General features: G+C 39.1%; 1 protein-coding gene across 1 annotated transcript in view; it reads right to left on the reverse strand.

Annotated features, from left to right (window-relative positions):
* The window catches only part of TACR1 (tachykinin receptor 1), a 137,090-nt gene that overhangs the window by 64,588 nt on the left and 57,956 nt on the right, over nt 1–14,546 (reverse strand). Inside the window, exon 2 of the mRNA XM_016130698.2 lies at nt 2,241–2,435. Within this exon, the coding sequence (XP_015986184.1) occupies nt 2,241–2,435 (195 nt within the window). The remainder of the gene's footprint in view (nt 1–2,240; nt 2,436–14,546) is intronic.

A 14,546-nucleotide genomic window follows, 5' to 3' on the forward strand; every position in this document is an offset into this window, starting at 1 on the left:
ATTTAGTAGTCTGTTTAGAGCTGGTAAAATTTAAATTCCCTAAAAATATATCATAACAATTATGAGATTATGAAGGATACTGACAAACAGAAAATAGGTTTACTGATGCTTACTATGGACTTGACTTTTGTCTGCATCATAACTGATATGTGAATGGCAGATATGGACTCTTTCAATTTATTACTGCATCCATAAACATTTTATACATATTGGGTAGATAAAATCAGAGACTCTTAATCCAGACTCATTTTTTTTTAGGATAAAATCATGAAATAAACAATGATGACAAACCTAATCATGCCTACAGTAGCAGCTACCAGAAATTCTCAAAGCATGGAAAAAGACAATTTGAGACTCGACACACTGTATTGACTCTCACAGGGGCTTTCTAGTTGTTAATAAGCATAAAACAGCAACATATTCAAAAGTAAAACACTAATTTCTTGGACAATACTCCAGAAACCTGTGGGAAAATAAACCTTTATTTCCAAGTTAAAATTTGAATTTGTTGAAAAATAAAAAAACCTGTGTATATTTGAAATAAAATTTGTGGAAAGGTGATCAGACTTTGAAAAGATCATGACAACTAAGAATGTCCATGAAGTCGATGGCAGTTTTTAAAGCAGTTTGGATAATAAGCTTTGATTCAGAGGGCTGCGTTTTTTCCTTTTGAGGGAACTTTCTGGCTCGAACGTGTTCATGTGTCCTGTACAGCTTGTAAAGCTATTTTCTTTCTCTGCTGAGACCTTGCTCAGGCTTGTAGTTTCATTTGAAAGAATAATTTTCCATCTCCTTCTAGACTGAGCATTAATCCCCCCCATGGCTTGATTGATTAAATCCCACTGTTTGCGTCAGGAAGGCAAAGTCTGAGCTTTATGTATTGCCTTCTGGCAAGCCGCTTTCCTGCTCCCCGGATCATTCCAGGACAGGACAACAGTACGCAACAGGCTTTTGGACTCTCAGACCTTGGGGGCTGACAGATATAGTGTCTTCTTTTACCATTTAATAAGTTCAAAGGTCTGTAATGGTTATACTGCTGCCTGATGAATTTGGTTCAATAACAATATCTTACTTTTTGTATGGCATTTAATAGTTTACATTTGAGAAACACTATCTTATTTGCTTTTAACAGCAGTTGTTTATGAGAACCAGTGCTTTATCATCTGCCATTTTAACAAGGAGGAGAGACTGTGATCCTTGCCCAGTCACATAGCTAGTAACTGGCAACCTTGTCATTACAACTGAGATCTGCTGATTCTAACATCAGTGTTGTTCTACAATTCACACAATACACTCAGGACTGGAGAATTATAGAGGATTTTTTAAAAGACCCACAGTATCAAAGCGCTCTGAATACAGGAAATTGATATTATGTCACTTCGCTGTTCACTTGAGCAGAACTAAACAAAGAATAAGCCATTTCAATGTTGCCTCTTGGAGAAAATTACAAGAATAGCTTTGGAAAACCCTAAATGTCATCAGTCAGACCCCCGGAATCTCACCAGGCCTGCCCTGTGCTGGCCTTGCTTTCCCGTGCATTTTACATGTGTATGTCTCATTTCTCCGACTGTAAAATCCCGGAAGGTAAGCATTTTGTTTGGTTTCCCCCAGTGGCAGATCTTGAGATAAAGATTCAAGTGCAAGTAACTCGAGATATAAACGCCAGTGGGGAGTGGGGCATGGTACAAAGAAGGGAAAGTGGCGGACATGGGTACATCATTGAGCCAGCTGCCACCAGGCAACTGTAGCTTAATCCCAAGAGGAAACCCTGGACACAGTGTAAAACACACACCTCGGAGGCTTCTCATCTGTGGGGTGAGGGAGCTGGCATTTTCATACGCAACTCTCATCAGTCCTCCACCCTCCGGCATGCTGTGCAAGAAGGCAGAGTGGCATTCTGTAACTCAGGAGGAAGTTCCCAGGCAAAGACATGCAGACACCGCAGGGCAAAGTCACTGGTAAAAAGCAGGAAGGGTATGGAAGGCCACTCAAAGGGTCTGCTATAACAGGATCCAGGCCTTATGTTTTTATTTGTTTGTTTTAATTTTATTTCAAAGTCCAGAATAGTATTTGGGACATAATAGTCCTATGATAACTATGGACAGACACATCAACCCCATATCAGAATGGTACTGAAGGATACTTACAGATACACATTAAATCCTGACTGACAAAAGAATGCGGAAAGGAAGAAGGAGCACGGAAGGGCAAAGGGGGCCCTGGGAGTCGCTTTTACTCACACTTTCTCGTAAACCTTGTTAGGATGTTCTGGCCATTTGATCATGCACACCACCCTGTTAGGCAGGGTCTCTGTGGTCGAGTAGTAGCCCTGCGGGAAGGCCAGCAGGAGAGCCAGGGCCCAGATGACACCGATGACCACTTTGGTGGCTGTGGCTGACAGCCGGGGCTGGAGGGGATGGATGATGGCCATGTACCTGGGACAGAGAAGAAAAGACAGAGTTCTGATTTAGTCACCAAAATCTACGTTAGTGATTACGCCTTGTTCCTGACAATGAAAAATTCCTGGAAACCCTTGACTCCTGGTGATTTTTACAACTATTTTCTGATACCTTTTTCATGTTCTGTTCTTAAGTCTTATGACTCTTATGACATTAAACGCTAAAATCCATAAGAAAAATCAGTCATATTTTTAATTATTTCAGAATCCATCTAGCAACATTCTACGAGAGAAGTTTTCATCATAGAAATGCTCATACTAGGGACACCATGTCCAAGTTAGGTCAGTGGCTGAGAGTGGAATTAGAAAAAAATGTAAAGTTATTCAATATAATGCCTACCTTTATTCTCTTTAGATTGAAAAATAATGGTTACAGAAATAGTATCTTTTAAAGTCCTCATGTGGTAATTTAAAAGGCTAGCACTTCTACCTAGACCCATACAATCTGTGTATGTGTGAGAAAGCAGTGGCCTAAAGCCAGCAAAAAACAACAGCTCCTGGAGAAATCCTCATTAATTTTTTGGACATCTAGAAGTCAGAGCGTGGCTAACAAGACTTTTTATGAGGAGAAAGGCAGTCTCTTCCTGCTGAGACAGACACTGCAAATCAAAGGCCAGAGTATGTAACACCTCCTTGAAGGAAGGGGGAGGGGAAAGCAGCGGGAACAACCACTTAGTGCCTGGAGCCCGAACCTCCATCTCCCGGCACCTGGGACCAGGCACTTAATGGTTTCCTCTGAATGCAAGTGTCTATGTGTTTGAATTCGTGTGCAGCCTCTGAGGTGCAGCAGATCTTTAAGGAATAATAAATATTTTAATCAGCATTTCATATCCACTATAGTCACATCAATTCTGGCTCCATTTGAAAAGATATATTCTTTTGTGTATTTCTCTTGCAGCATTTATGGATCCATCCCTTAAAATATGTCTGCTTTTTTTTTTTTCAGAGAAGGAATTATGTCTTATATATAAATATTATCTGAAAAAAAACCTCAGAATCGCACATTTGATTCTCTGATATGCAGGTATTCCTGGTTTCCATGGGACAAAATGGTCAATGGAGACCAGAAAGGAGCAGTTAGCCTCACAGCTGTCAGCTGCTTCTGCAGAATCCTACATACATCTTTTCCTACACTCTTTGGACTCCTAGAGTCTCTAGGCCAGAACTAGGGCCAGGGTGACAAGAAATTTCATTCTATATGCACTCAATTTATTCACACTGGACACCTGCTGCATGCAGAACACAGCATTCCCTTCTGGACACTGAGTTTCTAATTTCTCCAGGGAGAATAGGCACATAAATAAGCAGCCACAGCACGACAGTAGAATTCATGACCTCCAGTGGTAATCTGATAAGTACCTTAGAGCCTTTAGGAGGCTGCAGAGGTAATCAAGCCTTGGAATGGCAGGTGGATCATTACATGAGAATAGGAGGTGTGCAGAGCTGGGTTTGGGGTGAATCTGCTGAGTATCCAGCTTGGAAGGCAGGAAGCATTCAGAGCATCCCTCCCTTCTCTAGACTTCCTGTCCAGGAAGCTTGATGGCTCCGTTTTCACAAAGGCTTTCTCCTTTTAGAATCTGACACTTTATAATACCTTTCCTACATTTCTTGCTAGAAATTTAGGCTTTCCTTCTCTGGTTTCTAAGAGCAAGGCCACTGAAGGGGTTCAGTGTATGGAGGCTGGATAGCAGGATGCCTCAGATTAGCCTTTTACATGTATCATCAGATCTGATGATAACCTCTAGGAAGGACACCCCAGGATCTTGTCCTTCTTCCTTTTTTTTTTTCTTTTCAAAGTGAGTAGGTGGTCTTGAAGTCAACAGAGAAAGTCAAATTAGGAAGAGACTTGAAAAAGATATTGTGGTGGGGCTGAGTAGTAATTTATAAATCTCTAGGTAAATTTCCTTGGTTGAGTTGGCAGCCATACAACCTATGACTCAACTGCCATCTACATAGCATCAAAAGGTCAAAAACAACTCTTAAGATGCGGTGAATCAAGTATTGCCTGTCTTCTTTAGGTTACTCCAAGGGGCCGCAGCTACTTTCAAGGGAGGTCCTGTATATTATAGACTTGATGACCCGGCATCTCTTGGGTGGCCTCCGGAAAAGTACCCTGAGAATTCTTTACTTTCCTCCTGGATCTGCCTCTTTCTTGCTGTCTGACAACAATAAAGCATTAATTTCTTCTTCAGTCATGGGGTTGTCATGGATGGGAAACCTCAAAATAAGAGTCGACAGAGGTAGACTTGTGCAACCACTATCTTTGTCTTCTTTCCAATTTGGCGAAGGGGCAGACCTGGATGGTCATGGCCGGAATCTCTGAGTGTTTGCATTAAAACTGTAGGATTGCTTATTGGATCATTTCCCATGGGCAAAATCTTTACTCTTCACTGGACTCACAGCCATGAAGATGCCTTTCCTCTTCAGCACCACCCGGGCTGCTACTCTCGCTGCGGCTGTACATTCTCAGGCTTCTCAGGAAATTAAAGAGGATGCACAGGGGAGGATTTGGTAATTGCATCACCCCTTTTAAGTATTATCTCAAATGCAATATTTTAATTTGCTTTTAACTCAGGATAAGTGGTCAATCTTAAATAAACGTACCCTGATATCCGTTCCTGTGCCCAAGTTGGTGATACACTATTTGCAATCTAATGCGACTGGGGCTAAAGGGGGATTACATCAGTATATTGGTGCTGTAGCTCCAAATGGGTGGCAGAAAGCCATATTTTATCTCTACTGCAAAAAACTGCAATTTGGGAGCCCATTTCAGTTAACTCTCTGCTGTTATTCAAGTGTAGGAGCCATTTCAGTGACAGATGGAAGTATTACCCACATAAAGCCAGAGAGAGTAAAAAAGATTGGTTTTAAAAAAATATATATTTTTATTTGTTCAAAATACAGCCATTTATAAATTTCCTTTCTTTTTTCTTTCTTCTTCTCTCTCTTGTGGTCCTCACTTCTGGGGCTTGTGCGACGTGCTCCTTTCTTATTTACCCCAAAGCTAGTACCATTTGGGTACCTCATCTGTAGATGGAAGCATATTTTCTTTTCTACTGCCTATTCCTAGCTTGGGTTCCATTAATGTACATTAATATATATTTGTAACCACCCTGAACAATTATTGCTTATTAGATTATAAGTTATCACGGAGCAAGTGCTGTAAGCCCTAGGAACATACGCTCGATAAATATTTATCGACTGCATTGTGCTCACGGGACTAGAAGGCAGTCAATGAAATGTCTTTCTAGTTTGCGCATTAATCATCAGGCTGCCGGGGATAGGGGTCTGGAGGCTGTGTGAGATATGAATTATGTTCTCCATTTCCAGTTGTTCCATGGATGGCCCTCGGCTCTGATTTGAATTTTATGTGGCCTCCCCACTGAAAAATCCAAGGTACTGTCTTCATCATGCATGATTATGCTTTATAAAAAGAACTCTCCATAAAGTCCCTTGAATTTGGCAAAATGTAAGTCTGCAAAAGGCCAAGTGAAACTACCTTGCTGTGAAAAAGAATCCCAATCTTTTAACAAGTGCAGCATCCCGATGTTTTGACAAGTGCAGTAGCCTCGTAACTTCCTCCTGTACCAGCCCTACTGGTGCAGAAGGCGCCTTTCTTCCACCAGAGATTTGTCCTAGCATGCCCTTCTTACACAGTCTTTCCCTTCCAATTCTAGTCCTCACCCTCTCTTATCCCCACTCACTTCTTCCTGTGTTGGTTCAAGTCTCCTTTAAAGGACCACATCTTTCTGAATTCAAATGACCAGGAGTGATGATAGCTGAGAGCATGGCCGCTATGTTCTAGTTTAAGGGTAGACATTTTTTTTTTCTGTAAAGTGACAGATAAGTGAGTATTTTAAGCTTTGTGGCCCATACAGTTTCTGTCATAACTACTCAGCTCTGCCTTTATAGTGTGAAAGCAGTCACAGACAAGGCAACTATTGGGCATGACCATGTGCCAATAAATGTTATTTTCAAAAACAAGTGGTAGGCTGGACAAGGCCCTCTTTGACACGCAGGTCTCCAAGACTGAAGCTCACTGAGTGGATAAATCTTACAGTCCACAAGCAGTCAGTAAGGTAGTCAGCTGTCTCTTGTCAGAATATAGTTGTCTCTGAGCTTAGGATGTTTTCCCTCCTGTTTCCACCTGGCTGGTTCCTATTTATTTTCATGGCTTGGCCCAGTCATCATGTCCTCATGTTTGCATTCAGTGCCCTGCCTTTACTGGTGTGAAGATCTCTAACCTTGTGACCATTACACTTCACTTCATTTATCTATTTGCATATCTATCTATACTTCTATCTTCATCGCTCACAGAACCTTTGAGGATGGCAGTTGCTGTGACTTATTCACGCTGGTATCCTTGGCCTCCCTCAACCTAGGATGTAGTAAAAACTTGATGAAAGCTTAATTGAATAAATAAATATGCAAATTTCTTGGCACATAGCAGGGCTCCATAAATGGTTTTTGAATGAAAATAAATGCAGCGGGAGAAATGTATTTGCATAACTTTATTCCTTCTAGTCTGAACATATGTCAAGACTATTATGTAAGAATAATTATTGCTCAATGTTTTCTGTTATACAGACAGCTAGGATTATCTTATAGGAGTGATCCTACTGGACCTGGGTTGTCAGAATTTTCTAACTCTTGACATTAAATCCTTAAATAAATTCTCAGCAAGTATTAGTTGACCAACTTCTGCACTGACCGGGATGTTGGGAACTCTGCAGAATTCAGTCTTTCTGGTATCACTCTCTGGCTCTTCCTCTGAACAAAATGTTGCTCCATCCTTTCCCCTCCCACTCCTTACTCCCCACTTCCTTCTTTGTCAGGGAGCGCTGTCTTTCTACCTGAGATCACTAACATTCCATCAGTCAGTGTTTTCTTCCAGGACACTTATTTAATCTTCTGAATCTAGGTACCTCATTTAGCCAGATCACTTGACCAGCAACTTTGTCTATTCAACTAAGCTCGAGCTCACAAAACTATAACCAAAGAGGCCAACAGAGATGATTGAATATTTGCACACTACCAAAGCATTTTTGGTAATAGCAGAGCCCCTCACTGCTGTGTTATACACAATTTTATAAAGCACAAGTTTTGATCTTCAAGCCCAATGCAGATTCATAGCACTGTCAGTGGACTCATTAAAAAAAGTGCCAGCTGACAGCAAGGGCACAGTCAATGAGACTGTAAGAAGTGGATGCAGAGACAGATGGAACCAAGAGTCTGCAACGATTTAGAATGAACTAAAGGAGGGGATGTCACTGGCCGTTGTCCAAGCTGGTCTGACCCCCACACATGTGATTAAAGAAGAACCCATGTGGTTTAATAATGACTCAGATATAAACTCTTTAGTCAGGAATATTTATCGCTGCTTTATTTATAATTTCCAAGATCTAGAAATAATACAAATGTCCATAAATATGCGACTGGATAAACAAATTATGGTATATTCATACATTGGTATATGGAATGACAGTAAAAAGAATAAACTACACACACACACACACACACACACACACACACACACACACCCAACAACATGATGAATATAAAAGAACGTTATGTTGAGTTGAAAAAGCCAGACAAGAAAACAATATATATTAGTGATTCTTCTTACATGCAGTTCTAGAACAGGCAAACCTAATTTGTGGTGATAGCAACCAGAACCCCAATTACTTAGGGTGGGGCAGAGATTAAGTAGGAGTGGGCATGAAGGAATTTTTTGAGGGGATAGAAATATTTTGTATTTTATAAGGATGTGGGTAACTTGAGTGGTATGCTTTCATGAAATCTTGTTGAACTTATACTGAGGTACAATGCATTTCACTGTAGGTAAGTTATACCTAAAAAATACCTTAAACCCTGATGACTCAGCATTTAGAACAGAAAAATATACCAATGATCTAATGATCTTCTGTTTTTTTTTTCTGTCAACTGAAGTGTGTTATAAGAAAAGTCTATGATTCAGTCGCTGTGAAAAATATCAAGGAAAAGCTTGCAGCCATTCTAAACACCATCTAGAAATGGTTAAAGATGGTTAACATGATAGATTTGCCATCAAATGAATCTTAGATTTGTGGAGCCAAACCAAGTATTGTTAAACCCAAGTGTTTCTGTCAGCAGAGGTGGGCCAGATTTGGACGAGCAGACAGTTACCACTGGGAAGCACCAACACATGATCAGTCAGCTGATCTTGGGAAGTCAATGATTCACGATAGAAATCCAACCCCTCAATGGTGGGACTCGGGGTGGGGGTAGCTGAGGTGGAGCAAGAGGACAGAACATGCCTCTTTTCTAACTGAGAAGAGAAATGACAGCGAGTCCACAGAGCAATGTAAGGGAGGAGAAATAACATACCTTTTCCTCCCCAGCATGAAGGCTCTTACTAAGGATTGATTGAAGCCACTTACTAGCTTGGTGAACCTCTAATCACGGAAACCTCCTGTCAAGAGTCTTCATACTTGCATTTGAGACACTGGTGGGTCCTGAGCCTGTGCTAGTATGCATGGGACAGACACACACGGTGGTAACTGTCTCTTGGATCACAGGATGATGCCACTGACAAACTCTAGTCCTCTGTAACATTCCCATTGTTGGCACTTGGAACTAAAGCTCAAAGTATAATGACACATGAGAAACTCAGGTGAATAGAGATTTGATTTGGGAAATGCCGATGGGGCCACTTTATCTCCAGTGGCAGAGTCAAAAGCAAATTGTGGAGAGAAGTTTAGAATGTAACTTCTTTGAGATTTTAATTACTAACAAGGGGGCTGGGGAGAATTGCATTTATTGAACTTTATGGTTTTAGTGGCAACTTAACAATGAGGGGAAGGTCACATATCAAAGCTGCACTTCTTGTAGGGCTGAAACACCCATTTTGTCAGGCCTAGTGGACTATATAGAGATCGCCACGGTCTCACACAGGTGTGTTTAGGGTTTCCCTGATTCTCTGCCATCCACTTCCCCAGAGTAACAAGCATGTTTTCGGATGACCATAGGCTTGACTTTTAATCTCAGTAAGCAGAAAATGTAAAGCAGGGACACCGGAGACAGAAGGGTGGGGATTTTGGACAACGGCAGGTTTCCGCCTCCCCCTTCTCAAGGCCGTCTCTCCTCCCTCGCAGGTCTCCTTCACTCACCCCATCAAGGCAGGATCCATGGGCTGGCATCGGAATGAGGTGAGTGAGGCCTTCACTGTTAGGGCTGCACAAATGCAGTGTTGAATCTTGCCTTTGTTGAAAATTTTGATGTTTAGCTCAGCATAGATTTTTTGAACTAATTTTGGTATTTTAAAATATTATATTAAAATATTATTTGTCTCGATTGCCAGATTTTTTGTACCCTCTTAAGTTTTGCACCCTAGGTGAGTGCCTACCTTTCTTTACCTTAATCCTGGCTCTGGTCATATTTCCCTCTCAAGTACACCAGGGGGACAGTCACTGATAACATGAGGTGTGCTTGGAGTCAGGTAGTGGTGAAACTATTATTGGAGGATGCTGGCCTTGTCAACCGTCTGGTTACCAGTTAGTTATGCTGTGTCCTCTGCCTGCAGCCTTTCAATGCCCCAGATCACCAGACCATGGGTGGCAGGTCTGATGGGAAGCCTGGAAAATAATCATTAACAGGAGCAGGATGGAAGCTGAGCAATCCTGCTGTAGAGAGTATAGAGTAATTTGGGCACTCTTGCTATGGTGATTTTGCCTTTTATTGTCCAGTGCAAATCCACACTATCTACTTGATTGATTGATTGATTGATTGATAGTGCTTTCTTAGTTAAAAAATACTTTGACAGCAAAAGTTATAAATAAACAAAAGCGTATGTTCAACAAAAAACTAAGGACTAGATTTCTACTTTTCATCAAAGTTAATGATGGATGTATAACTTGCATAAAGGGATTTTAGCCATTTGCTTTCTATTTGAACATGTATAAAGCAGAAGACACAAATCTACTGAAGAAGTAGCAACATCTATGCCAAAAAGTTAGTAGTTATTTTAAGAGTGGGTCCAAAGACGTTGATTTAACATAGGCAGTGCGAAGGATGTGTTTGCCCAACATCCTATGATGCATGACTTTTCACTTAGATGAAATGACTGTTCTAAATTAATTTCACTTTTTTTCGGTTCCAATATTTCTTGTGCACAAACAAAAGTTCAAGTGATAGCTATTAATACGTTGGCTCAGTTAGCAAAAGAAGAACTTGGCAAATAGCTAAATGATTCTAATTTTAAATCAGTGTCATCAGATTTTTCAAATAGGAAATCAGTTAATTCCAATAATGGTCCAGATCTTTTTTATTCCAAGTCACAGTTTCAAAGTTGTTGGAAGGTGAAACAACTGACATTGTTGTGATTGTTACCATTTTAAACTCCAATAGTGAAGATAAATTGCTTTGTTTTGGCACTAATGTGAATACAATGTGGTAAAAATAATGTCCTAACTAAATTAAGAAGCCTATGGAACAGGAATGTACTTGGAATAGGTTGTGACACCTGTAATTTGCGACTGTGTCCAAACAAGTCATGATATTTTACCAATTGAGATAGAAGCTATAGTTGTTGAAAGTTATAAAATTTTTTGTAGGTACAGAATATTGAGATAAATTTTTTTGGTGATAAAGGTGCTGGTAAATAAAAAATATACTTCAATAGGATTTTACAAGTGTTTGAGCCTTTGACAAACTGTTCTGTGAATTCACTGAAATAATAGTGATAAACATTTTGTAACTGTACTATAAGTTTTCGATGTATCTTTTTTAACGTAATTGAAAAATTTAATGAAAATGTTCTCAATGAAATACCCCAAAATTTTAGCTTCTGAAGCTTTTAGAGACTGCAATTCTTAAATATAAATCTGGCAAACAAAAAGACATTGAAATTTATCCTTATAAAAGCAAGAGAGAAACCGCACAAAGTAAAAAATGAAAGCTTTAAGGTGTGCACAATATAATTTTGAAATTCTTACACTGCTTTTAGGAATATTTTGCCTTGTGGGAAAATTCATTTGATTGGTCTTCCACTTTTTTTTAGTACATAATTTATATTTAGTATCAGAATGGACTGGTATGTAATTAGGTAGGACTTCAATTTTTCAGTATCAAAATTTGGTAAAACATTAAAAAGAAACACAGAGGAAACTTATTTATCAACTTAAACAACTTGGTTTTGTCTCTTAAATGTGTGTGTGTGTGTGTGTGTGTGTGCGCGCGTGTGCGTGTATTTGTGTTGCATTCTGGATAATTTTTTGGATCAATCTTCCAGTTTACCAATTCTCTCGTCAGCATTTTTAATCTATCACTCAATCTGTCTATGACTTACATTTCAACTCTTATTATTTTTCAATTTTATAACTTTGGTTTGTTTATTTTTCAACATGATTGGACATTATATTTTTCACTTGCTCCTCATATTTTCAAATTTCTCTTAACTTTCTTCACACATGATAAACATAGTTTATATTCCATGTCTCTATTAACTCTAATAGCTGAAATCTGTGAGTTAGCTTCTGCAGATTCTCACTATGAATTGTTTAATTATCTATTTCATTTTGACTGTATCCTCATAATCTTTCTTGGAACTTTATTTGTGAGAATTCATTGATGCCTGGGTTGAAGGTGGGTTCCTTCAGAAAAGACTTGTAATAGTTTTTGCCAAGAACCTGGGAGCACTTCTAGGATGGGATCACAGTGAACTAGATTTTTTAAAAAATTTTATTGGAGTAACATTGGTTAATGCCATTGTATAATTTTCAGGTGTAGATTATACTTTGACATCTGTACATTCTATTGTGTGTTTACCACCTAAAGTCAAGTTTCCTTCAGCTACTATATATTTATCTCCTTTCCCTAATTCACCTTTCCTACCTCCACATATTTGATCACCTTTAACTGTCTACCTACCCCCACCTCCCTCATCCCCTACCCTCTGATAACCACTAGTCTATGTTCATGAGTCTCTGTTTGTTTGTCCTATTCATTTGTTGCTTTTAGGCTTATATCCCACATATGTGATATCATGTGATTTTCAACTTTTTTTGTCTGGCTTATTTCACTTAGTGTGATTATCTCGAGGTCCATCCATGTTGCTGCAAATGGCAGTATTTTATCTTTTCTTATGGATGAGTATTATTCCATTGTATATATGTACCACAGCTTCTTTAGCCAATCATCTATTGTAGGACACTTCAGTTGCTTCCATGTCCTGGCCACTATGAATAATGCTGCTGTGAACATTGGTGTGCAAATATCTTTTTGGATATGGGTTTTCAAGTCTTTGGGGTAAATACTCAGTAGAGGGATTGCTGGATTATATGGTAGATCAATTCTTAGATTTTTGAGGGACCTCCATAATGTTTTCCATAGTGGCTGTACCAATATATAGTCCCACCAGCAGTATATGAGGGTTCCTTTTTCTCTGCATCCTCTCTAGCATTTGTTATTACTTGTCCTGTTGATTATTGCCATTCTAACAGGTGTGAGATGGTATCTCATTGTGGTTTTGATTTGCGTTTCCCTAATAGCAATGTTGAGCATCTTTTCATATATTTGTTGGCCATTTATATGTCTTCTAGGGAGAAGTGTCTGTTCAGGTCCTCTGATCATTTTTTGATTGGATCATTTGTTTTTTGTTGTTATTGAGTTGTATGAGTTCTTTGTATATTTTGGATATTAGGTCTTTATCAGAGGTGTTGTTTGCAAATATATTTTCCCATTGGGATGGTTGTCTCTTTACCTCGTGGATGGTTTCTTTTGCTGAGCAGAAGCATTTTAGTTTGATGTAGTCCCATTCATTTCTTTTAGCTTTTTCTTCCCTTGTTTTTGAGGTCAAATTCATAAAATCCTCTTTAAGTCCAAGGTCCTTGAGTTTAGTTCTATGTTTTCTTCTATGCATTTTATTGTTTCAGGTCTTATATTCAGGTCTTTAATCCATTTTGAATTACTTTTGGTGTGTGGTGATAGACAACAGTTTAGTTTCATTCTTTTGCACATGGCGCCATTTATTGAAGAGGCTTTCCTTTCTCCACTGTATGTTTTTGGCTTTTTTGTTGAAAATTATTTGCCCATATAAATATGGGTTTACTTCTGGACTCTCGATTATGTTCCACTGGTCCATGTGTCTGTTTTGCTGCCAATACCATGCTGTTTTGATTACTGTCACTTTGTAGTATAATTTAAAGTTGGGCAGAGTAATGCCTCCAGCCTCGTTCTTTTTTCTCAGGATGGCTTTGGCAATTTGAGGACTTTGGTGCTTCCATACAAATCTGATGATTTTTTTGTGAACTAGATTTTATAAAGAGATTTTTTTAGACCAAGAAACTGATATGAATCTGGCCTGCATACCCATGTGAAGGCCTCTTTTCTGTTGCAAGCTTTCAGGAGAGATTTTTTTTTTCTGTTGATTCAACATAAGGTTTGAGATGGATAATTTCCTTGCAGTCCCTGGCAGGGTAAGCATTTGTTTCTAGTTCTTTTTCACACTGAATGTATAACCCTTTGCTTCTCAACTGTAAGAGAACATATCCCACTAGACAACCACATTGGACAGGTTCTAGGCTTTTTATCTTGTTCCTGCAGCCTGTGAGTCAAAGTCAAGTTGACTGTCCTTAGGAAAAAAGCTAGCTTCACTGCTCTGTCCAATACTCAGAAATCCTGTCTTCATTTAAATTTTGACCTGAGTATTCCCTACCTTCTTGCAAGATAATTCATTCAATAAGGTTTTGTTGTTGTTTGTTTGTTTTTGTTTTTGTTTTGTTTTGGTGTGGTATCTTATCCAGAATTCTATAGTTTATTTCAAGAGAATCAACTAGGATATCTAGTCTGCCTTTTTGCTGAGAGCCAAAGTTCTGCTGTCTTATTTTTCTTTTTTCTTTTTATTGTCTAATTTTTTGGAGTAAAAATTCAAATAACACAAGAGGAGATAAAGGGAAAACCTCTTTCCCACTTCTATTCCCGATGAGAAAAACATAGCTAACACATTGAGCACTCAGGAAGTGCCAGGCTCCCCTCTATATGATTTCTGTGTATTAACTCATTTATCTTTCATCAGCTCTTTGAGTTCAGCTACTATTATGACCCCCATTTT

The sequence above is a fragment of the Rousettus aegyptiacus genome, unplaced genomic scaffold (genome assembly GCF_014176215.1).
Source record: "Rousettus aegyptiacus isolate mRouAeg1 unplaced genomic scaffold, mRouAeg1.p scaffold_m13_p_7, whole genome shotgun sequence".
NCBI classification, from domain to species: domain Eukaryota; kingdom Metazoa; phylum Chordata; class Mammalia; order Chiroptera; family Pteropodidae; genus Rousettus; species Rousettus aegyptiacus.